This window comes from Rattus norvegicus, chromosome 6 (genome assembly GCF_021556685.1).
Source record: "Rattus norvegicus strain SHRSP/BbbUtx chromosome 6, alternate assembly SHRSP_T2T, whole genome shotgun sequence".
NCBI classification, from domain to species: domain Eukaryota; kingdom Metazoa; phylum Chordata; class Mammalia; order Rodentia; family Muridae; genus Rattus; species Rattus norvegicus.
In genome coordinates, this window is record NC_141539.1 from 109,969,611 (window position 1) to 109,994,082 (window position 24,472).

At 45.5% G+C, this 24,472-nt stretch overlaps 1 protein-coding gene across 1 annotated transcript; it reads left to right on the forward strand.

Moving 5' to 3' along the window:
• The first annotated feature begins 17,862 nt into the window (after positions 1-17,862).
• On the forward strand, positions 17,863-23,100 carry LOC148005387 (uncharacterized). The gene is made up of 2 exons (XM_087555179.1): positions 17,863-18,564; positions 23,047-23,100. Exons 1-2 carry the CDS (start codon positions 17,863-17,865, stop codon positions 23,098-23,100), a joined length of 756 nt encoding a protein of 251 aa, XP_087411305.1.
• Positions 23,101-24,472: the final 1,372 nt, after the last annotated feature.

Genomic DNA, 24,472 nt, shown 5'->3' on the forward strand with positions numbered 1-24,472 from the left:
ACGAGAAGGAAGGATGGGCAGGAGCAAAGTTTGAGGGAACAGAAGGAGACTGGAGACTGGAGGAGACTGAGAGAGGCTGCGGAGAAAACATGGAGGCTGACGTTAAGATTCTACTCTGTATGAATGTTCTTAAGGGATAGATGTGTATAGGGCTTTGTATGTTTAGGTGGGCAATTATATCTTATCAATTGGATCAGAAATTATTGTGTTGTGTGTTCTTTCATGCGGAGAACTGAGTTTGGATGTGGCGGCAGAGACACTGGGCCGCCAGAGAGTTGGGATGTGTGTTTCTGGAAAAATATCCAGCAGATATCTTGGGGCACTGCAGTGCTGGATTTAGTGGGGAAAAAAGAAAACCATTTTTTTTCTTTTCTTTTTTTCAGAGCTGGGGACCAAACCCAGGGCCTTGCACTTGCTAGGCAAGCGCTCTACCACTGAGCTAAATCCCCAACCCCAAGAAAACCATTTTTTATAATTTTACAACAACAGTTCTCAACCTCCTTATTGCTGTGGCTCTTTAATACAGTTCTTCATGCTGTGGTGACCCCCAACCATAACGTTATTTTGTTGCTATTTCATAACCATAATTTTGCTATTGTTATGAATCATAATGTAAATATCTGATATGCAGTCTATCTGATATATGACCCCATGAAAGGGGTGTGACCCACAGGTTGAGAACTGCTGCCAGAGGGTAAAGACAGTGATTCTATTTCTCACTGCCCACTTTTTTTTAAAAAAAAGATTTATTTATTTTACATATATGAGTACACTGTAACTGTCTTCAGACACACCAGAAGAGGGCATCAGACCCCATTACAGATGGTTGTGAGCCACCATGTGGTTGCTGGGATTTGGACTCAGGACCTCCAGAAGTGCAGTTAGTGCTCTTAACCACTGAGCCATCTCTCCAGCCCCCTCTCACTGCCTATTAAACTGTCTGTAACTTCCTGGGAAACAAGTAAGTGAATGAATGAATGAGTGTATGGCAGCCTTGATCCTTTGCAGAGATGGTGGGTCCTCGGATATGTACAACAAATGTAGTCCTGAAGTGTGTGACACACAGGCACACACTGGAACATGCATTTTAGACTTTGCCAGTTTTGTCCACAAGGAGGGAATGTTTCAGACTGAGAAGCAAGTTGGGGTGACATAGACACCCCAGAGTCACTTTCTCAGGTATAGAGAGACTCACTTCCTCCTGTGGAGGAAAGCCTGGGCCACTTCCTGTTTTCACTTGCAGCTCAACTGTGAAGTCTCTGGTGTGGTGTGTCTTGTGATGTCTTACAAAAACTTTGAAAAGGCTCATGTCCCAGTTAAAGGGCCACCTTGGAAGGGAACCCTGATGGAGCCAGGGATAACAGCAAAGGTAGCCAAGGGTCCCTCGAGGAAGGGCTGGCTCTTTGGGATAGTCTGAATTCTGTGCCACTCAAGATAAATGCAAATGATATTGTTGTCTTCACCCCATTCCTCTATCAGGCAGGAAACACATAGAAGGAAGCTGAGAGAAAGGCTACCCGTGAGAACATTGGGCATCAGGTTAAACGATTTCCTCGTGGATCAGTGACACAGTAAGTTATTTTAGCTCTTAGATCTGGATGGCAATGTCCCTTCACATCCTCATCTTACTGGCTGTTGACATCTCCACGAACCTCTTATTAGAATATATTATGGGCAAAGGAGTTAGAACAAAAACAAAGACTTAACCCCCTCCCACCTAACCATATAGCTTATTCCCCAGACATGGCTCTGATGGTCTGAGGAATATCTAAAAGCTAATCTCCAAAGACTGCAAGTATGGGAGGACAGGGTGTGGCTGTGCATGGACCCTTGATTCACGGTAGGTGAGTGCTAAGGGGCATTGAGGGAATAAAGAAATGAGGACCGGCACATATGGACACATAAATTCTGTAATGTCTGTTGTCTTAGGGTTTCACTGCTGTGAACAGACACCAAGACCAAGGCAACTCTTAGAAGGACCACATTTAACTGGGGCTGGCTTACAGGTTCAGTCCATTATCATCAAGGTGGGGGCATGGCAGTCCCCAGGCAGGCATGGTGCAGGAGGAGCTGAGAGCTCAAATGTCTTGTTCTGGCTTGCAGGTAGCTAGGACAAGGGTCTTAAAGCCCACATCCACAGTGGCACACACTTCCTCCAACAAGGCCACACCTCCAAATAGTGCCACTCCCTAGGGCAAGCATATACAAACCATCACATCTATTAAAAACTACAAAAAAACCTGGGGGAGTAGTGAGAAGCCTCAGCAAGTGAAGGCAGTTGACAAGCCTGAACTCAGAGATCTGCCTGCCGCTGCCTCCTGAGCGCTGGGATTAAAGGTGTACATACAAAACCTGGCTTGGGCATCATTTTTTAATGGAAACTAATGGGGAATTTTTCTTTTCTTTTTTTAAAGATTAATTTATTTTATGTATATGAGTACACTGTCACTGAATTCAGACACCAGAAGAGGGCATCAGATCCCATTACAGATGGTTGTGAGCCACCATGTGGTTGCTGGGAATTGAACTCAGGACCTCTGGAAGAGCATTCAGTGCTCTTAACCTCTGAGCCACTTCTCCAGCCCCGAATTTCTCTTTTCAAATCACTGACTACAGTGCTTCTGTGTTGACGGACGAAGCTGCAGTATTGGAGGCTGCTTCCTCGCTCCAGCTGCCGTTCTATGGTTCCACAAACTGGTTGGCAAGCAAAAATACATTCCTTTCATGGTTCGAGAGGCTAGGCATCCAAACTTTGGTGTAGGCATGGCCATCCTCAAAATCTGGGTATAAGTGAGGGAGGCCATGCTCTCTCTGCTAGGTAATGGGATTCCTCCATTCCTTGTCCTTCCCTCTGGCAGTTTGCCTGGGCTTGCTGCTGCAACACTCTGACCTCTGCCACCAATGTGTCTCTGTCTTCCTATGGCCATATTCTTGCAACTGATGTGATAGTGAATTAAGGATCCATCCTATTCTGATATGACACCATCTTAATTGCTTTTGGCAAAGATCGCTTCTAGGTAAGGTCTTGGGTAGTAGGTTTAAAACTTCAACACATCTTTTGGGAATGAGGAAGAGGCGTTACAATGTAATGAGTTATTACAATTAAAACAGCATCTGGAGCCGCATTTTTAAGGATGTAGCACACATTTTTAATCCCAGCACTCCGGAGGCAGAAACAGGAGTATCTCTGAGTTCAAGGCCAGCCTGGTTTACAGAGTGAGTTCCAAGACAGCTAAGGCTACACAGAGAAACTGTGTCTCAACAAACAAACAAACAACAGCCAAATGGTAGAAGGGGTTATAATTGGGCATGGGGTCCCTTGCCTTTAATCCCAACACTCAGGAGGCAGACCTCTGTGAGTTGGAGGCCACCCCGTTCTACATAGTGTTCCAGGACAGACAGGACTGTAGAGAGAACCTGTCTGAAATAAAATAAAATAAAATAAAATAAAATAAAATAAAATAAAATAAAATAAAATAAAAACAGGATTCCGTTTACCAGCAGACTCACAGAATCAAATTGGTTCCTGCTGGATTGCTGCCTTTGGCCTATGTCTGGTGACTTATCTTCGTGCCCTGGTACCTGGTTTCACTTCAGTACCTGTCCCACAGAGATACCTCCTGTCTGTCTTACGGGGTTACAAGTCCTGCCTTGTCCTCTCCTTCTCATTGTCTGAGTCCAATAGAGCAGACTCGAGCTTTCCAAGTGATCGGAATGTCACAAACCACGTTGGAAACAGCCTTTGCCTGTCTCCACTAAGTCGGTTTCCTAGAAAAGCACGGTTTGGGCCTGGTGCGATGCTGCCCACAGGAAACGCTCAGGCAGGAAGGTAGAAAGGCAGAGACCAGCCTGGGCTACATAACAAGTTTCTAGTCCAGTCTCAGCTACTGAGTGAGATTCTGTCTTTTAAGATTTATTTATTTATTATATGAGCACACTGTAGCTGTCTTCAGACACACCAGAAGAGGGCATCGGATCTCTTTACAGATGGTTGTGAGCCACCATGTGGTTGCTGGGAATTGAACTCAGGACCTCAGGACCTCTGGAAGAGCAGTCGGGTGCTCTTAACTGCTGAGCCATCTCTCCAGCCCAGATTCTGTCTTTTAAAGACGTGGGGAGTGGGGCTGGAGAGATGGCTCGACAGTTAAGAGCACTGACTGCTTCCAGAGGTCCTGAGTTCAATTCCCAGCAACCACATGGTGGCTCACAGCCATCTGTAATGAGGTCCGATGCCCTCTTCTGTGTGTCTGAAGACAGCTACAGTGTACTCATATACATAAAATATCTAAGTAAATCTTTACAAAAGAATGAAGAGTGGAGCTGGGCAGGGTAGTGCACGCCTTTAATCCCAGCACTTGGAAGGTGGAGGATCTACTGCAAACAAACTAACAAACCAGGATTTCAAAAGCTCTTAAGAGCTCTTCCCCTGCTCACACCTGGCTGCAGGGAGCTCAGTAAAAACAAACAAACAAACAAACAAACAAACAAACAAACCTACTACTCCCCTCAAAACTGCTAAGTCCTTTACTCAAGGATGCTCTTGGCTCCCACCCTCCTGCCCATCCCTTTGGTTCAATTTTGCTTGCCTCTGTTTCCTGGATTGTCACCTACCAGGATTTTCTGGAGAGCAATAACTCCTTCTTGGGCATTGTTTAAACCTCCTGATTGTCTCTTGCTCCTCCCTTGGAACTTGGTCACCTAACCATGGCTGATCACCCCACCCAGGAAAATTCTCAGGGCTCCAAGAACTGCCGTCAGAAAGAGGGGCTCAACGAGCATTTGAACAGCCTTCAGTCATGTGCTTATTTCAGTCCTTCCTGGTTTATTTATTTAATATTTTCGAGATACAGTTTGCATCAGGTAAAACCGACCCTTTAAAAACACTGGACTTGTAGAGCATGATGGTTTTAGAATAGCTACAGGATTGGGGCTGGGGAGATATCCAAGAGCACACCTGTTCTTTCAGGGACCGTGGCTCACAATCTTCTGTAACTCCAATCCCAGGGCTGCAGGGTCCTGCTGACCTCTAGGGACACTGCGTGCATACAGGGGGTTTACACAGAGAATGCAGATGCCAGAAGTGCTAGAGGTGGGATCCCATTGGAGATGGAGTCACAGGCAGTTATAAGCTGTCTGACAGGTGCTGGGAATGGAACTCTACAAATTTTTTTTTTTTTTTTTGGTTCTTTTTTTCGGAGCTGGGGACCAAACCCAGGGCCTTGCGCTTCCTAGGTAAGCGCTCTACCACTGAGCTAAATCCCCAGCCCCAGAACTCTACAAATTTTAAAACTTATAAATTACATTCATTCATTTATTTTTGCAGAGGAGGGGCACAGAAGGGCCACAGTGTGGGTGTGGAGGTCAGAGGACTATGTGGGTCCCAGGTACGGAGCTCAGCTCATCATCAGCCTTGGTGGCAAGCACCTTTCCCCACTGAGCCCTCCCGTCACGTCTTTTATGTTTTACAGGTACTGGATGTTGAACGTAGGTCTTGCATAGGCTAGGTAAGTATTGTCCCACATAGAGCTACTGTCCCCCGCCCCAAGAGCTGTTCGCACCTAGTTCTGTGAAAGGTACACAACAACCTTTGACCTCCGTCATGTCAAAATCAAATACCTATGTAATAAAAGGTACTTCCCAGGCTCCAGCCGGGCTGTCCCCAGACCATAACAGGCAGTACTGTAGATGTTGACTTTGGAGGTGGTGTGAAGCTGGACGGTATCCTCTGACCTCAATCAGGAGGAAGAAGGAACACAGATGCAGAAGCCTCAGGCAAGGCCTTGCCACTCAATGAGCTGTCAGCTCCTACAGGCCTGACCACCCTTCTGTGTCTATGGCTCCTTTTCTGTGGTTTTGGTTATTCAGTTCTGCTTTGTCTGACACGATGTTTGGGTCTGGAAACCTTCCTTATGTCCTCTTTCTCCTTCCCGTATCCATCTCTGTAAGGTGATGGTAATATTTGTTTCTTGTTGTTGCTTTGTTTTTGAGACAGGGTTTCTCTGTGTAGTCCTGGCTGTCCTGGAACTTGCCCTGTAGACCAGGCTGGCCTCGAACTCAGAGATCTGCCTGCCTCTGCTACCAGAGTGCAGGGGTTAAAGGTGAACGCCACTGCCACCTGACTGGCACCACTGGCTTTCGTTCCCAAGGGCATTGCTTTTGCAAGGTGCTACCCTTCAACCTCAGCTTTCTGTTTATTTGAACCTGTCTCAAAACAGTCAACAAATTCAATAACTTCCTCTTTCGTATGATTAAGTTTTCTGGAATATAGATTAAGCACACCTGGAAGAATGGGACCAAAAGAAAGATAATTTAAATTCTATGTATCTTTTCATACAAAGTCATGACTTACATTTTTTTTTTTTGAGACTGCTCAGCTGCTCAGCCTTGGTGGCAAGCACCCACGGAGCCCTCCTATCATGTCTTTTATGTTTATAGGTGCTGGACACTAAACATAAGGTCTTGCATAGGCTAGGTCCTCAATGTGTAGCCCAGGATAGCCTCAAACTGATGGTCTCCCTACGTCGTCTAAAGTGTTGGGATTATGGGCCAGCACTTTATGCTTCTTGAACCAAACCACCAAAGAATGTAGTTAACGGGGCTAAATTTATAGATTTCTTCCATGAGATAATCTACCTTCCTGGGGGGGGAGATGAGTTAAACTTAGCTAAACCAAATCTCCTCTTCTAGGCAGTCACAACACATCCAACTCAAGGGCCACTCATTTGTTCTTCCAGAGTTTTTTTCTTTTTCTCTTGAGGAAAGGTTGAACTACCTAGCGTCTAGCTGCCTGAGCTTCTGAGTGCTAGAATAATAGATACCGGCCACGTTAGCATTTTCTTCAGGTAACAATAACTACATTTTTCTATCATATGATTTAAAAAAATCGTAGTGAGCATATTTTACTGCAACAAGTCCTTATCCCAAACTCAAATTCGTGTTCAACATTTTTAGAACATGAATTCAAAAGCACACGCTTGAACCTGTGCTTTGCAGAATAACTTAAAAAAGTAAGCAGTCTCTAAATGGTGGAGAAGCAGGCCAGCCTCCCCGGCTCCTGCAGGTGGGGCCCAGCCCCTGCAGGTGGGGCCCAGCCCTATAATTTCAGGTCGTGGGGAACTTTGCCAGAGTGGACCGTTCATGGTGCCTCTGCCCCCTTCTGGAAAACTGGAGAAACTGCAGGCTGTGGCCACGTGGTTCTTTAAGGGTAGGGACCCAGGAGAGATATTTGAGAACCCAGTGGCATTTGGAAAAAATGGCCTCATTACTTAGAACTGTTCTGGAAGCACATGCCAGGGAGCAAATAATCTCACTCTCTACCCACTTTTAAAAGACATATTTTGAGAAATTTAGTCAGAATTTGTGTAGGTATTTACACACAGAGAAAGTTTGTAGAAAATATTGATTCTTTTAACGCTCCCCACTTACATTTCTACATTGTATTGCATTGGCTTGTTTTGCCTTTTTTTTTTTAAAATCCGTTGATGCCCTTGAAAGACCCCACAAATGACCTCCTTATATTTGGGTCTTTTGTCAGTCTGTGCCACCCTATTTTTCTATTATTGTTTTCTGTTCAATGTCCTTTACATTACACACACACACACACACACACACACACACACACACACACACACACACATTATATATGTGGATTTTTCAAGATAGGGTTTCTCTCTGCATAGGCTTGGGTAGAACTCACTCTGTAGACCAGGCTGGCCTCAAACTCACAGAGGTCTACTTCCTCTGCCTCCCCAATGCTGGGACTAAAGGCATAGAACACGATCACCCGGCTGAGCAAATGCTCTTAACTACTGAACCATCTCTCCAGCCCCTTTAGACATTCCTATAAACCGTAAAACCCAAGGCATTCATATTTACAAATTCATATATTTTTTTATTGTGTGTGAGGGGTATAAATCCGAAGACAGAGTTAACCATGTACACTGGCTTTCTCCTGCCTTTGGGAGGGGTCTGGAGCTAGAACTCAGGCTTGAACTGAGCCACATTGCTGCCCCTCGAATCCTCTTCATTCCTCCTTTCTTCTTCGTTTATGTTCTTACTCATTATGTGTTTTAGGGGTGCCATGGCACATGTATGAAGGGCAGAAAACAATTTGTGGGAGCTGACTCTCTCATTCCATCAGGTGGGTCCTGAGCCATTCCACCAGTTCCTTTATGCTTTTTTAAAATATCTGAAGAGTTCATGACAGAAATGGGCCAGAGGAACCATTTCCTCCTTGATGAACCTGTTCACTGTGTCTGTGTTCTAGCTGTTCGAAAACGCAGTGTCGGCGCTCCACTTGCTCCTCTGGAGAGAGAGAAAAGGCTCGGCAGGTAAAGGCACTTAGCTGCTGAGTTTGATCCCAGGAACCTACGTGGAGGAAGGAGAGAACTGATTCCTGTGAGTTGTCCTCTGTCTGCTAGGTGAGTGCCCCCTCCAATGACTGACTGACTGACTGAATAAACAAGTTTAATTAAAAAAAAAAAAAACCTTGAGAAACTTTTCTTCCTTAAGATTATCATGGTGTTTTCTGCCCCCCCCCCCCATTAATTATGGTTCTTTACTGCAGAGCTGAGCTACTTCTGCTACACCACAGATTAAGTTTCAAGTGAAGGCTTATTTGGCTCCCGATTCTGGTTTAAGATTGAAGGGCGGAATCAGGCGATGGCCATTTTGCCATCAGAACTTGGCTAAGAGCCTTGAGACACAGGTCATCACACAGCAAGGGACAGGGAGCATGTGCCTGTGTGAGTCTCTCTCTCTCTCTCTCTCTCTCTCTCTCTCTCTCTCTCTCTCTCTTTCTCTCTCTCTCCTGGTTAACAGCATTCACTCTTGGGCCCACGGCTTCCATGGCCCTGTGTAATCCCAAACATCACACTAGAGTGAGATTAAATTTCACCCCCATAATACCACACTACAGAAATGAAATTGTGTGCAGGTCTGCACAGGGGTGAGTGCTATTCAAACAGCAGCAGTCGTGTTCCTCAGCTTCATTATTCATCCATGTATGATATTTTTTGTTGTTTATTTCTTTTAAAAAATTATTACTTCATGTGTACATGTATGTATGTGGGCCTGAATGTATGCATGTGCATCATATACAGAGGCCAGAAGAGGGCACTGGATCCTCTGGCCTTGAAGTTACTGGTGATTGTGAGCCACCTGATGTGGGTGCTGGGAACTGAGCCCAGGTCTACTGTGGGAACAGCAGGTGCTCTTGGCCGTTGGACCATCTCTCCAGTCACTATTTGCTTCCATTATTTTGCTTCCAGGATTGCTTCCATTTTCCTGGGATTTTTTTTTTCCTTCTTTTTTTCGGAGCTGGGGACCGAACCCAGAGCCTTGGGCTTGCTAGGCAAGTGCTCTACCACTGAGCTAAATCCCCAACCCCATTTTCCCAGGATTTTAAAAGTACTTTACTATTGTCTGTTTTCCTCTATCAAATACTTATCCACACTGGTTTGGGTTAACTGACTGAACATATCTAACTTTCATTTTCTTTCTTCTTTCTTTCTTTCTTTCTTTCTTTCTTTCTTTCTTTCTTTCTTTCTTTGTTTCTTCCCTCCCTCCCTCCTTTCTTTCTTTCTTTCTTACTCTTTCTTCCCTCCTTTCCTCCCTCCCTCCCTCCCTCCCTCCCTCCTTCCTTCCTTCCTTCCTTCCTTCCTTCCTTCCTTCCTTCCTTCAATTTATTTTGAAACAAGGTCTCACTACATAGACCAGACTGGCCTTGGACTTACAGAGATCTACCTCAGCCTCCCAGTTACTGGAATTAAAGTTGTGTGCCACCACACCCAGTCAAAAGATTTATTTATTTATTTATTTATTTATTTATTTATTTATTTATTTTTGTTTATTTTTTTCCAAGACAGGGTCTCCCTATGTAGCTCTTGCTGTCCTGAAACTCACTCTGCAGACCAGCATGACTTCAAACTCAGAGATGCACCAGCCTCTGCCTCATGAGTGCTAGGATTAAAGACGTGCTCCTCCACCACCCAGAGATTCATTCTTATTGTAATTAATTATGCGTATGTGTACCTTATGTATGAGTGTGTGCACTTATGTATGGTGGAAGCCAGAGGCATTGGATCCGTCTGGAGCTGGAGTTTTAGGTGGTGGTAAATCACTCCACGTGGCTGCTAAACTTGGCTCCTGAAAGAGCAATAGACACTCTTAATCTCTGAACCGTAACTCCAGCCTCTTTGGTTGTATTGACTCTTAGTTTTTGAGAAGTTTTGCTGGAAAAAAAATCCTAATTTCTGGGGGTAAGGATGGCACAGTGCTTGCCTAGGATACACAAGTCTGATTCCCCAGGAAAACACACACACACACACACACACACACACACACACACACACACACACTGATTCTCTTAAGCTACAATAAAACTTCATTTGTATCCCTCCCAGAGAAAAGCCTTTGACAAGGAGACAGTAGGACGTCCCTGGTGTGAGAGGAGGGCAGAGCAATACAGGGAAGAAGAAGTAACAAGGGTGCATTCGGGCACTGGTTGTCACGGCAGACACGTGGTTCAATCTCCTTGGGGACCTTCTGAAGAACTATGTAGAAACCACTCAGGACTTCCTGTTCATGCATAGGAGAGAGAGTCAGGAGAGCAGCCTTGTTCTCCACTGGTGCCCTCCTACCGTAACCCCCCCTCCAGCCTCCATGTGCGCCTCCCTGCTAGGGCTCTGTCAGGAGGTAGACTGAGCATGCATCCAAGCTGAAGGCAAAGTCCTGAGACTGGAATCTGCTGCAGTTTGACAAAAGCCATTATTGTATAAAGATAAGCCTCCCTCCCCCACCCCCACCCCCCAGACAGGCTTTCTCTGTGTTTATCCTTGGCCATCTTGGAACTCACTCTGTAGACCAGGCTGGCCTTGAACTCAAAGAGATCCAGCAGTCTCTGCCTCCCAAGTTCTGGCATGCATTTCCACCACCTGGCTAGTATCTTCTTTCTTTCTTTCTTCTCCTTTTTTTTTTTTTTTTAAGATTTACTTATTTATTTTTTGTATGAGTATGCTGTCTTCATGTTCTCCAAAGAAGGTACCAGATCCCATTACAGATGGTCGTGAACCACCTGATGTGGTTGCTGGGAATTGAACTCAGGACCTCTGGAAGAGCAGCCAGTGCTCTTTTTTTTTTTTTTTTTTTTTTTTTTTTTTTTTTTTTGTTCTTTTTTTCGGAGCTGGGGACCGAACCCAGGGCCTTGTGCTTCCTAGGTAAGCGCTCTACCACTGAGCTAAATCCCCAGCCCCCAGCCAGTGCTCTTAACCGCTGAGCCATCTCTTCAGACCTGGCTGGGATTTTCTTTAAATGAAGTGTTTTTGTTAGTTTATTGCCTAACTCAGTCTCTTTACTTGTTCTGGATCAAGTTCAATTTTCTATTTTTTCCGTTGCATGACCTCCGTAGAGAATGGTCTCTGTATACTTGTTAGGTGGTGTTCTAGAGATAATGTTAGACTTCGTCACTTCAGTTAGTCTGGTACTTTTCCCTTTTTCCTCCTCCTCCATCTCTTTAGATGTTTTGAGATGGGGTCTCACTGTGTAACCTAGGATAAGTAGAAAAATGTCTAATGCAATTTAATCACTAAATAGCAAGAACAATGCAAAATGGGACACAGCCATCCCTTAGTTTAGCTTAGTTTCTTTGCCTTTCTTTCTTCCTTCCTTCCTTCCTTCCTTCCTTTCTTTCTTTCTTTCATTGATGTTTTGCCTGTATGTATGTATATGTGAATGACAGTGTTGGATTCCCTGGAACAGAATTTACAGACAGTTGCAAGCTGCCATGTGGTTTCTGGGATTCGAACTCAGGTCCTCTGGAAGAGCAGCCAATGCTCTTAACCACTGAGCCATCTGTCCAGCCCCTCCTTCCTTTAGGTTTGAAGCCAAGCGCCGTCACTGAGTCCCTTATACAAAAAGAAAGGAGCTGAGGGTGTCAGAAGGTGTTGTGTGACTGATACAGGCAGAGCTTGAGAGGCAGCGTTTCTCTTTAAGGGCTTTTTGTTTTGTTTTTCCCCTCTTCCTTATTTCTGTGACAAAATACCTGCCAACAAGCAAGGTAAAGGAGCTAGGGTTTGTTGGGACTTAATGGAGGGTAGGGCTAGAGTCCATCATGGGGGGAAGACAGTGGGGGAGGAACAGGAAACGCCATTTGCGTGGAATCTTCAAGGCTCACTTCCTCCACCCACTTCCTCCACCTACTTCCTCCTCCCAAAGGTTCCACAGTGTCCCAAACTGTCACCACTAGTTGGGGACTCAGTGTGCAAACACATAGCTTGTGGAGAACATTGTGTGTCCAAGCCACACAAAACCACCATGGCAACAGCTGATTGGCCATTGACTGTTGACTGATCCTTGGACAAGGGACTTTGCTTCTCATGCCTAGTTTTTGACCTTTTAAATAGAATATAACTCTTGGCTGACCTGTTGTTTACATGCTTTTGTTTTATTGTCTTGGTTCATTTTACCACCGCAGGATGGTTTTTTTTTAAATGCTCCCCACCCCGACCAGGGTCAGCTTTGGAATCTCTCCCCAATCAGCCTCTAGATACATAAAATGTTACAATTAGAAATTGATTCATTTGATCCCTTTTCATAGTTGTATGGAACAGGATACATTCTAATCCTCCTTGGCCATGTATCCCACAGTGTGGTGAACTTATGACCCTCTCCTGAGAGCTAGTTTTGAAAGACGAGACAGGGAAGAAGCTGGAACGCATTAAGGCTGGATTAAAGAGAAGCCACACGAGGTCATCACCCCAGAAAAGAGCAAGGGCACATGGATCCCAGGGTTTATTTGCAAGAATGTTCCCGGCATCATGTTCACAGTGGACTTGAACTAGAAACAATGCTATCAATTAAGAGCAGAGTGGAAGGGCTGGAGAGATGGCTCAGTGGTTAAGAGCACCCGACTGCTCTTCCAGAGGTCCTGAGTTCAATTCCCAGCAACCACATGGTGGCTCACAACCATCTGTAAAGAGATCCGATGCCCTCTTCTGGTGTATCTGAAGACAGCTACAGTGTACTTATATATAATAAATGAATAAATAAATCTTTAAAAAAAAAAAAGAGCAGAGTGGAAAATTACACTGTAGTGTATTCTCCCTTGGAATACAACAGTAGGGGCTGGAGAGATGGCTCAGTGGTTAAGAGCACTGACTGCTCTTCCAGAGGTCCTGAGTTCAAATCCCAGCAACCACATGGTGGCTCACGACCGTCTGTAATGGAATCCGATGCCCTCTTCTGGTGTGTCTGAAGACAGCTACAGTGCACTCATAAATAATAAGTAAACAAATCTTAAAGAATACAACAGTGAAAAGCAGTGAGACACAGAGCCAGTAAGCTGCTTGAATCTCACAAACGAAGTTAACAGGGAGAAGTCTGCAGGTATAGAACAGCCTATATGGTGGGGATTCCTTGTTTTTAAGTTATTTATTTTATGTATATGAGTGCATTTTTGCTATTTTCAGACACACCAGAAGAGGACATCAAATTCCATTACAGATGGTTGTAAACCACCATGTGGTTGCTGGGAATTGAACTCATGACCTCTGGAAGAGCAGCCAGTGCTCTTAACCGCTGAGCCATCTCTCCAGCCCCAGGAATTCTTAAGATATGAAATTCTAGTGCGGGTGTTGAATATCAAGAAGGAGATTTATATCACAGAAGTTAGGATCCTGTCATGAACACTGATGAGGAAGAAGGAGCTCGTGACAATTCAGGGAATAGAAAGAAATGACCTAGGGCCACTCGAGGTGATGCACACCTTTAATCCCAGCACTTGGGAGGCAGAGGCAGGCAGATCTCTGACTTAGGAGTCTAGCCTGGTCTACAGAGCAAGTTCTATGACATCCAGGGACTCAGAGAAACCCTTTCTTGAACAACAACAACAACAACAACACATACACACACACACACACACAGAGGAATGTTCTGGACACTGATAATTACTACCTTTTAATTGTTTTATTATCGTGCTGCTTGCATGTGTCTGATGGCAGTGAGGCACACACACCACACTCACTGCACATGTGTAGGTCAGAGGACAACTTTCAGGATGGCCTCTACTTCCATGGTGCTCTGGGGTCACACTCAGCTCATCTGGCCTGCATGACAAGAGTCGTTACCCACTGGTCCTTTCTTACTCATCCTAATCAATGCTTCTTCTGTTTTAAATTTTTAATTATCAGAAGAGGCTGTCAGAGTTGTAGTGACTGACAGTTGCGAGTCACCATGTGGGTGCTTCGAGATGAACCCACGTCCTCTGCAAGAGCAAGTGTTTTTGTTTTTGTTTTGTTTTGTTTGGTTTGGTTTAGTTTTCGTGAGTCAAGTTTTCTCTATGTAGCCCTGGCTGTCCTAGAACTAGTGACATCAAACTCACAGAGATCCACCTGCCTCTGCCTCTCCAGTGCTGGGGTGAAAGGCTTGCACCAGTACGCTGAACTGTTCTGTTTGGCTTGAGTGCTGGGTACGGAGAGGTTAATTTGCTCGGTTTGATTTCTTTTTTAATTGAGGCAAATCCTCACTAGGCAGTCTTGACCTGTCTGGAGCAAGATGGCATCAAACTCGAAGCAATCCTCCTGCATCCACCTTCCAAATGCTGGGATGACAAGCATGGGTTACATACTCTGAAATTATATACTACAATGTCCAAATACATGCTGTGAGATTATATATATATGTATATATATACATACATACATACATATACATATACATACATACACACACACACACACACACACACACACACACACACACACACACACACACACACACACATATATATCCTTTAAGAGACAGGCTGCCCAGAAAGCTAGTGCAGGCATGAGGGAACCTTCCTTTCTGCTGCCTGATGACTGAACCTGATGAAATGAACAGCAGTAACAGATCAACAGGTGGAAATGCATACAAACAAGTTGCACGCACAGACACATCAGAGGCATGAAGACAAGGGCCCAGTATCCAGTGAGAGTCAGGGGATTTATAGCCTCTCCACAGAGGAGAGGAGGTGGGCATGCAGGTGGTTTCTCTGAAAGGATGAATTATACCAAGGGGAGACAAGTGGTCCTGGGGTCTAAGCAACAGCCCAAGAACAAGTTCCTCTGGACTCTGGGTCTGCTGTCAACTGCCAGCTCCTTTTGGGAGAGTGAACTTTACTGGAGTGGGGCTCAAGACAATTGCTTTCTGCTAAGTTTGAGATTGGTGAGAGACAGGGGGTCAGGAGAGGGTGAGAGACTGGTTCTGAGACCTTTTAAAATGTTTTATGTTTTCTCCTCAGACGTAATACTTTCTGAAATATGACATTAAAATTTCTAATACATTCTGGGCAGTGGTGGCACACACCTTTAATCCCGGGATTCAGGAAGTAGAGGCAGGCAGATCTCTGTGAGTTCGAGGACAGCCAGGCCTTAAAAAAAAAAAAAAATCGAATGCACATGTTAAAAACAATCCTCCTATCTCTTTTTCAATTCGAGATTGTAACAGTCCCCCAGACCTTCCTTAGCCCAACTGACTCCATGATGGAAGGAAATTACCATTTATCCCATAAAACTCAGATGTAGACAGCACTGCCTGCCAAAAACAAAAACAAAAACCTAATTCATCAAAGTCCACAAGTTCTGGGAAAGTCTCTAAGTGCACTAACCTTGTCTTTTGGCTTTTGTAGTTCTGCTTCTGACTAAGTGTTCTTGCTTTCTGAGGTACATCAACCCAGGGTATGCTCACAAGCTCTCCTCGAGAAAGGCTCAGGGCTACACTGAAATCCTGAACACTCAGTGTAGTCACCCGCCAGCTAATAAAGACTTCCTATTGGTTTAAACCCATGTCTGGGCAGTCTTCTCGGGTGGATCCTCTCAGTGGCTAGAAAGGTTAATAGCCCAAGGATTGATTAAGACATCACGGAGCAGGAGGTGGGTAACAGGCATTTTCCTGGTTGTAATCTACCTTTCTTGTTGTAACCAAACACCCGGAAAGAAGCAACCCAAGGGAGGAAGGATTATTTTGAAGGAATACAATCCGTCACGGCAGGTGTGGTGGTTTGGATAGAAATGGCCCCCACTGACTCATGTGTATAAATAAATGCTCAGTCCACAAGGGATGGTGCTATTAGGAGGTGTGGCCTTGTTGGAGGAAGTGTGTCACTGTAGGGGCGGGCTTTGAGGGCTCCTATGCTCAGCCTATGCCCAGTGTGGCAACACAGCTTCCTTCTGCTGCCTGTGGATCAAGATGTAGAGCTCTGAGCTCCTTCTCCAGCACCAGGTCTTCCTGGACCAAATCTCTGAAACTGTCCCGCGGCCTCAATTAAATGTTGTCCTTTATAAGAGTTGCCATGGTCATGGAGTCTCATTCCTAGCAATAAAACCCTAGCTAAGACAGCAGGGAAGATGGGGCAGCAGCAGTAGTATGAGGCAGCTTCTCACACTGCCCCTGCAGAAAGGAAGCAGAGAGAAATGAACGCCAGCACTTGACTCTCTCTCTCCGTGCATTCGGTCCAGGAGCTCTAGCTACGGGAACGTGTACCTACATTCACTCTCTGCAAACACAGGTAAGCCTAGTGATACATTTCCTAGGTGGTAATAATCAATTATCTCACTCTACCCCCTTGTCAACCTGATACCCAAACATATCACTTTAAATTGTGACGCTCCAGCGTCACAATTTAATTTGCATGCTTATCTCGCAATGCAAAAAATGTTCAGTCCAACTTCAAATGCCCTCATGGTCTTTAGCAGTCTCCACCTTGTTTTAAGGTACAGAGCCTCTTCTGCGTTGAGAGCCACTCTCCTAACTGTGAGCCACTATAAAATCAGAACACGTTTTCCTTCCAACGACCAGGACATACAGCCGTCATTGCTGCCCCACAAGGGAGGGTTGCACAGAGCAAGGAAAGACTAGACCACTGTAAAACCAAAATGGAGGAGAGCACATACCGAATCCTGCAGGTTCACTTCCGGCATCTGTGGCTCATGATAGAATCACCTGGACGTCAACAGCCTTGGGAATCACTGGCCCTCGAGCCCATGGCTACAGTACACATAGCCTTTGACAGAAGTTCCACTGCGTCTGCAGTTCTCTGTGGTGGACACCCCTCAGCCCTGGCATCTCTAACATCTCGAGTCTCTACTGAAAAGTAAGCTTCACCTTCTCAGCTGCATTCAGTTCATCCCTCAGGACCCGCTGCAGGAAATCCTTGACCTCATCGTCCTCACGTGATCCGTGCTTGCAAAACCAGTTCCATGGTGACAGCACTGCCACGTTCTGTTACCAGTTTGAGATGTAGCCTGCTCCTTGGACTGTATTTGCAGTGGCCTCTGTGCACCTTTGAGACTGACTGAGGAGAAATACTTCCCTAAACAATCGTCTTTGAATGGGGAATTTTCTATCGATATTATCAGCTTGGGCTTTCTCCTCAGGATATCTTTGCCATTGTCCCGTCCCCCGAGGTTTTGTTTGAATGATGATAAATCTCTGTAGCAGCTGCAGATGGTCTCTCTGCACCTGCCTTGTCCGTGAGTACAGATCGCTCCTTTCCTGAAGGGCTGATAACCAAATCCAATGAAGTAGCTGACAATCTTGAGATTTTTCTCTACCAAACAAAATAATCCATTACTGTGTGTGTGTGTGTGTGTGTGTGTGTGTGTGTGCATACAGAAGCCTGAAGTCAATCTCATGTGATGTTCCTCAAGAAGCATTAATATTTAATAAAAAATAAGACTTTTATTGTGTGTGTGCATGTGTGTCTGTGTGTGTCTGTGTGTGTCTGTGTGTGTCTGTGTGTGTGTCTGTTTGTATGTGTGTGTCTGTGTGTGTCTGTATGTGTGTCTATGTGTGTGTGTGTCTGTGTGTCTGTGTGTGTGTGTGTCTATGTGTGTCTGTTTGTGTGTGTCTGTATGTGTGTCTGTCTATGTGTGTGTGTGTCTGTGTGTGTGTGTCTGTCTGTGTGTGTCTGTGTGTGTCTGTGTGTGTCTGTGTGTGTCTGTGTGTGTCTGTGTGTGTGTCTGTTTGTATGTGTGTGTCTGTGTGTGTCTGTGTGTGTCTGTGTGTGTGTCTGTTTGTATGTGTGTGTCTGTGTGTGTCTGTATGTGTGTCTATGTGTGTGTGTGTCTGTGTGTCTGTGTGTGTGTGTGTCTATGTGTGTCTGTTTGTGTGTGTCTGTATGTGTGTCTGTCTATGTGTGTGTGTGTCTGTGTGTGTGTGTCTGTCTGTGTGTGTCTGTGTGTGTCTGTATGTGTGTCTATGTGTGTGTGTGTCTGTGTGTGTGTGTCTGTGTGTGTCTGTTTGTGTGTGTCTATATGTGTGTCTGTCTATGTGTGTGTGTGTCTGTGTGTGTCTGTCTGTTTGTATGTGTGTGTCTGTGTGTGTGTCTTTGTGTGTGTGTGTGTCTGTGTGTGTGTCTGTGTGTGTCTGTGTGTGTGTCTGTGTGTGTGTCTCTGTGTGTGTGTCTGTGTGTGTCTGTCTGTTTGTATGTGTGTGTCTGTGTGTGTCTGTGTGTGTGTCTTTGTGTGTGTGTGTGTCTGTGTGTGTGTCTGTGTGTGTCTGTGTGTGTGTCTCTGTGTGTGTGTCTGTGTGTGTGTGTGTGTGTGGGTACACGCATGTGCTACAACATGCATGTAGAGGTCAGAGGACAACTTTTGAGTCAATTCTTTCCTTCACCAATGGGTTCTGGAAGTTGAGTTCAGGCCTAGTGGCAGCTGTCTTAACTGCTGAGCAAGCTCTCCAGCCTGCCGTCCTGTCCTTTTTTGTTGAGACGGGGTCTCCTGATAGCACAGAGCCCACTAAGTCAGCTAATCTGGCTGGCAGCAAGCCCCCCCCCCCAGTGCTGGCTTCTGAAGGTGTTTGCTCTACCTGGCTTCTTAAGTTGGGTTCTAGGAACTGAGGTACTGATGGAGACAGGTACCCGACACCCAGCTGTCCCCATGGCCTAGTCCATTACTTTTGAACCCAGCTTCACCAAAGTTCTCAGGACACTGGCAGAATGAAGCCAGATTCCTTTTCAGAATGTAACATGAACGGTCCCCAGCCCAGGTCCCGATAGAGTTCTTGTTATTCTTAGAGAGCTATGATCTTGGACTTCTGGTGTCCACATTTCTCCCCACAGTCTGGTCTTCTAAACTCTCCAGGATGGGCCGTTCAGCTCTGCTTAGAGCACTGTAGGGCTTTGCTACTTCAAAGGGCCAGCCATTTCCACAGTCCTCCAGCAAAACACATCCAGAGGCATGTGAATCACACAGTAAGTCTCAGCACAGAAACCAGCCTGCGGTCTCCTCTCAGCGACAATTTTCCAAGTCAGTTCCTTTGTTGTTGCCGTGACCAAATACATGACAGAAATCAACTCAAAGGGAAGAGGGTTTATTTCAATTTATAGTTTGAGAAGAAATAGTCCATCACATGGAAAGCTTGCACACTGATCCACAGTCAGGAAGGAGAGAAAGATCAATCTATTTCCACATCATGTTTTGTACAGAGAGGGTTACTAGTAGCTCTGGCTAGCCTGAGCAGGCTTGCTACAAACTCTTAATCTGTCTGCTGAGTGCTGGGAGTAAAGTTCTATGTTACCATGACTCCTCTTTCTTTCTTTCTTTCTTTCTTTCTTTCTTTCTTTCTTTCTTTCTTTCTTTCTTTCTTTCTTCCTTTCTCTTTCCTTTTTTCTTTTCTTTTCTTGCTTTAAAGCAATATTTATTTATTCACTTTACATCTCAATATCAGCCCCCCTCTCCTTCTACTACCCCTCACACAGATCCTCCCCTCATCCACCCCTCTCCTCCTCTAAGAAGTGGGAGCCTCCTATATCACCCCAACCCCCCAGACACATGAAATCACTGTAGGACTAGGCACATTCTCTCCCACCGAGGCCAGAGAAATCTGCTTAGTTTTTAATCTTAAAACATTTTATTTCACACACACACACACACACACACACACACACACACAGAGAGAGAGACAGACAGACAGACAGACAGATAGACAGACAGAGAACAGAGAGAGACACAGAGAGGGGCGGGAGGGGGAAGAGAGAGAGAGAGAGAGAGAGAGAGAGAGAGAGAGAGAGACAAAGAGAGACAGAGACAGACAGAGAGAGAACAGAGAGAGACAGAGAGAGAATAGAGAGACAGAGACAGAGAGAGACAGACAGAGAGAGAGAGACAGAGACAGAGACAGAGACAGGCAGAGAGAGATAACAGAGACAGGCAGAGAGAGATAACAGAGACAGACAGAGAGAGGGAGAGAGGGAGAGAAGGAGAGAGGGAGAGAGGGAGAGAGGGAGAGAGTGAGGAGAGAGGGAGAGAGGGAGACAGGGAGGAGAGAGGGAGAGATATTAGGAAGTGTTACCACCACTGAGCTACATCCTAGTCCTGAGATTTTTTTTTTAAGTATTTAATATGCCAAAGTACCAGACTTAGGGTCCGTTTTCTGAGTCCCAAACAGACAAGGCCATTGTGGGAAGAGCAGAGCTTGCTGCGCACAGCCTGATTTTACTTCCCTCCTGCTCTCTTCCATCAGCAGAGAAAATGGAACTCTGGCACTTGGTCGGTCATATAAGGATTTCGTTCATACACTGATGCCAGAAAGAATAAAACGGGAGAGGGGTCAGAGGTCAGCCAACTTGAGAAGCTGTCTTTCCTAGATTAGATCTTAAGTCTAAACGAGGAATATGGTCACTGCATGAAAGCGATGTGCCATGCCAGGGCAGATAGAGATGTTCACGGCTCGCCAGGGGACAGTCACACTGCTTGAGAAATCAACATAAAGAATGTTCTAATGGGGGAAGGCCTTTGGTAACCCTCTGTAAAATACCTCCTCGCGTGTGGGACTGGCTGCTGGAGAAAGGAAGGAAACTGAGCTGCAGCCTTTTAATCTCCATTTCTCTCAGGGAGGACACCCGATTCAGATTCAGACACTGAATTTGTAGTCTGTTTAATTTTCACACATGATAGGGAGAGAAACTTTGGAAACACAATTAGTCAGTCTCCCTGTGTGATGGTTTGTATATGCTCTGTACTATTAGAGGGTGTGGCCTTGTTGTAGTGGGTGTGTCACTGTGGGTGTGGGCTTTAAGAGGCTCACCCTAGCTGCCTGGAAGCCAGTCTTCTGCTAGCAGCCTTCAGATGAAGACGTAGAACTCTCAGCTCCTCCTGCACCATGCCTGCCTGGATGCTGCCATGTTCCTGCCTTGATGATAATGGACTGAACCTCTGAACCTGTATGACAGCCCCAATTAAATGTCCTTATAAGAGTTGCCTTGGTCATGGTGTCTGTTCACAGCAGTGAAACCCTAACTAAGACACCCGTTTCCAATCTTGTCCCTGCTCCAACTTGCCAAGGAAACTCTCAGTTTGTGGAATACCACCATAAGTGAACCAGAGCAGATGGGGGTGGGGTCAGGGACACTAATGTAACAAGAGTTCCCAGGGACCAGAGACTTTGAAGAACTGTAGACAGACTTAAGTAAATGACTTATGGGTAAAACTTTGGGGCTAGAGAACTTCCTGTAACTTCTTTCCTAGTTGACTTAGATATTAAAGAAAAGCATTACTATTTGCAAGATTATTGTGCGTCAGGTCTGTACTGCTTTTGATGATGATACAATACTATAGGTCTTAAGGAAGGAAATGGGGCTCAGGTATATTCGGGTCACATTCATGTACCCCTCTTTATCTTCATCAGCAGTATCTGATATATAAACATTTACTCTACAAGAATGACTGTACAGGATGTAGTATTACTGAAGGAATGGGGGTGTAGCTCAATGGCAAAACACTTGCCTTAATGGTTGAGAACCTGTGACCTGACCCCACCATCAGAAAAATAAAATTAAAAACTTAGAATCTCGGAAACCCCTCAGGGACTTCTTAGCAAACCTGCAAGAGGCCTGCTCTAGCTCTAAGGCCCACAGCTGCATGATGGGAAATAAGGATTTAAGTGTAAGGCATTTGTTTAGGAAATATTCTAGGAAGCCTCGGAGGGAGACTGAGGAATGCAGGCCCAGTAGCTGGTCACACCAAAAGGTAGTGTGTGTGTGTGTGTGTGTGTGTGTGTGTGTGTGTGTGTCCAGGCCAGCAACAGATGTGAGGCCGGAAGAACGTTCCAGCTGTTGCTTCGCTTGTGCCTTCCAACATCACTCAGTACTTTCTCTGTAGGCGAGCCTTAATGTCATGTGTGTGTACACATGCCTGTGTGAATGTGTGTGAGAATATGTGTGTGTGAGTGTGGATGAGTGTGTGGGGGCATTGCTTTTGTGTGTGTGTGTGAGAGAGAAAGAGAGTGTATGTATGTGTGTGAGAGAGTATATGTGTGGGTGTGGGTGTAAGTGTGTGTGTGAGAGAGTATATGTGTGTGTGTGAGTGTGAGTGTGCAGGAGCATGTGCTTCTGTGTGAGAAAGAGTGTATGTGTGTGTGTGTGTGTATGAGTGCGTGTGTGAGAGAGAAAGAGAGTGTATGTATGAGAGAGAGTATATGTGTGGGTGTGGGTGTAAGTGTGTGTGTGAGAGAGTATATGTGTGTGTGTGTGTGTGTGTGTGAGAGAGAGAGAGAGAGAGAGAGAGAGAGAGAGAGAGAGAGAGAGAGAGAGGGAGAGGGAGAGGGAGAGGGAGAGGGAGAGGGAGAGAGAGTGGCAGGTGGTGGATGTGTCCTGGGAGCTGGATGAAGACAGTTTTGTTTTTGTTTGTTTGTTTGTTTGTTTGAAGCTCAGAGACTAGGGTTGTCTGTCCACATTCAGGCTCTGTTGTCCATTATCTTGGGCGTCTGCCTCTGAGTCACACTCTGGCAAAATCTGGTAACATACTTAAAACAGACGTTCTTGGTGTTTCACACCTTGGAATCGGGGAAAGACTCTGCGATCCATGTTGGAGGTTCCCTTTTGGTGCCATTCCTGAGATCAACCCTGTCTGCTTCAGAAGCCGCTTCAGATCATCTGGCGACATCTCCATTTCCTGGTTCTATTTGGTTGCTATTATATTGGGACCCTGACTGGAAACCAAAACTGAGTACCATTTGGATTTAAACCCCTTGAGCCCTTTCCCTTTCTCTTCCTTGTTCCATATCTTCTAGGACTTCGTTAACGAGAACCAAAACGGCACTTTGCCTTTCAGAGCCCTTCTCTAGGGAAATAAAACATAAAACTTCCGCTTGATGGGAGACATAAAATGTTGGTTAGAGGGCCGTAAATTAATCATTAAAGCTTTATCCAGGTACCCTGCCTGCAGTGTCTCCTTCCTTTGTCTCATGGGAACCCTAAGATAGATAGATAGCATGGGTGGAGGAGGGTGAGTGGGTGGATGGATGGATGGATAGCTAGGTAGCTAGCTAGCTAGTTAGATGGATAGATAGATAACCTTTCTTTTCTTTTTTTTTAAACTTTATTTATTTATTATATATAGATACACTGTTGCTATCTTCAGACACACCAGAAGAGGGCATCAGATCTCTTTACAGATGGTTGTGAGCCACCATGTAGTTGCTGGGAATTGAACTCATGACCTCTGGAAGAGCAGTCAGTGCTCTTAACCGCTGAGCCATCTCTCCAGCCCTAGATAGCCTTTCTTGAGTTAGTGAGATGGTTCAGTGGTTACCCTCTGGCTTCCAAACCTGATGATGACCTGAGTTGAATCTCTGGAACCCTGGAAGGAGAGAACTGACTCAGGCAAGTTGTTCTCTGACTTCCACACATGCTAGGGCATATGTGTACACACACTCAAAAATAAATACAATTAATTTACGAACTTGTCCATTTTGACAGCAAGCAGCCAGAAACCAGCAGAAAGTCAGAATGTGAATTCCTAGTAACTCTCTTGGAACAAGAACCCCCAGCACACGCACACACAACGGCCCACCTTTATTTGCACACTGTCCACTTCTGCCATGCGTCTGTCATTTAGCGGATCCTCCACAGCTTCTCTGCAACCCTGTTTCTGAACAGCCTTGAATGAGCGCTCTCCCTGTGAGTGACCTCACACCATTGTCAAGGACTTCAGCGCAGCTTGTGTTTTAGACTGGTTGTACCTGACACCTCTATCAGTTTACTTCATCCCTGTGCCGGCTAGCTTTGTGTCTACTTGACACCAGCTATGATCATCTGGGAAGAAGGAATCTTTTTAAAGGTTTATTTATTTTATATAAGTACACTGTAGCTGCCTTCAGACATACCAGAAGAGGGCATCGGATCCCATTACAGATGGTTGTGAGCCACCATGTGCTTGCTGGGATTTGAACTCAGGACCTCTGGAAGAGCAGTCAGTGCTCTTAACTGCTGAGCCATCTCTCCAGCCCCTGGGAAGAAGGAATCTTAAATCAAGAAAAGTCTTCCAAAGGGTTGGCCTACAAGGCATTTCCTTGGTTGGGGATTGATGTAGGTGGGTTCGGCTCACAGTGGGTAGTCCCACTCCCGGGCTGGTGGTCCCAGGTGCTATAAGAAAGCAGGCTGAGCAAGCCCTAAGGAGCAAGCCAGTAGGCAGCACCCCCCACGGCCTCTGCTTCC

What these genes read in the sequence shown, in the direction of transcription:
- LOC148005387 (XM_087555179.1), top strand. Translation starts at nt 17,863, where the DNA reads ATGTGTGTCTGTTTGTGTGTGTCTGTATGTGTGTCTGTCTATGTGTGT. An exon ending in GTCTCTGTGTGTGTGTCTGT is followed by an intron (nt 18,565 to 23,046) that starts GTGTGTGTGTGT and finishes CATATCTTCTAG; the next exon opens with GACTTCGTTAACGAGAACCA.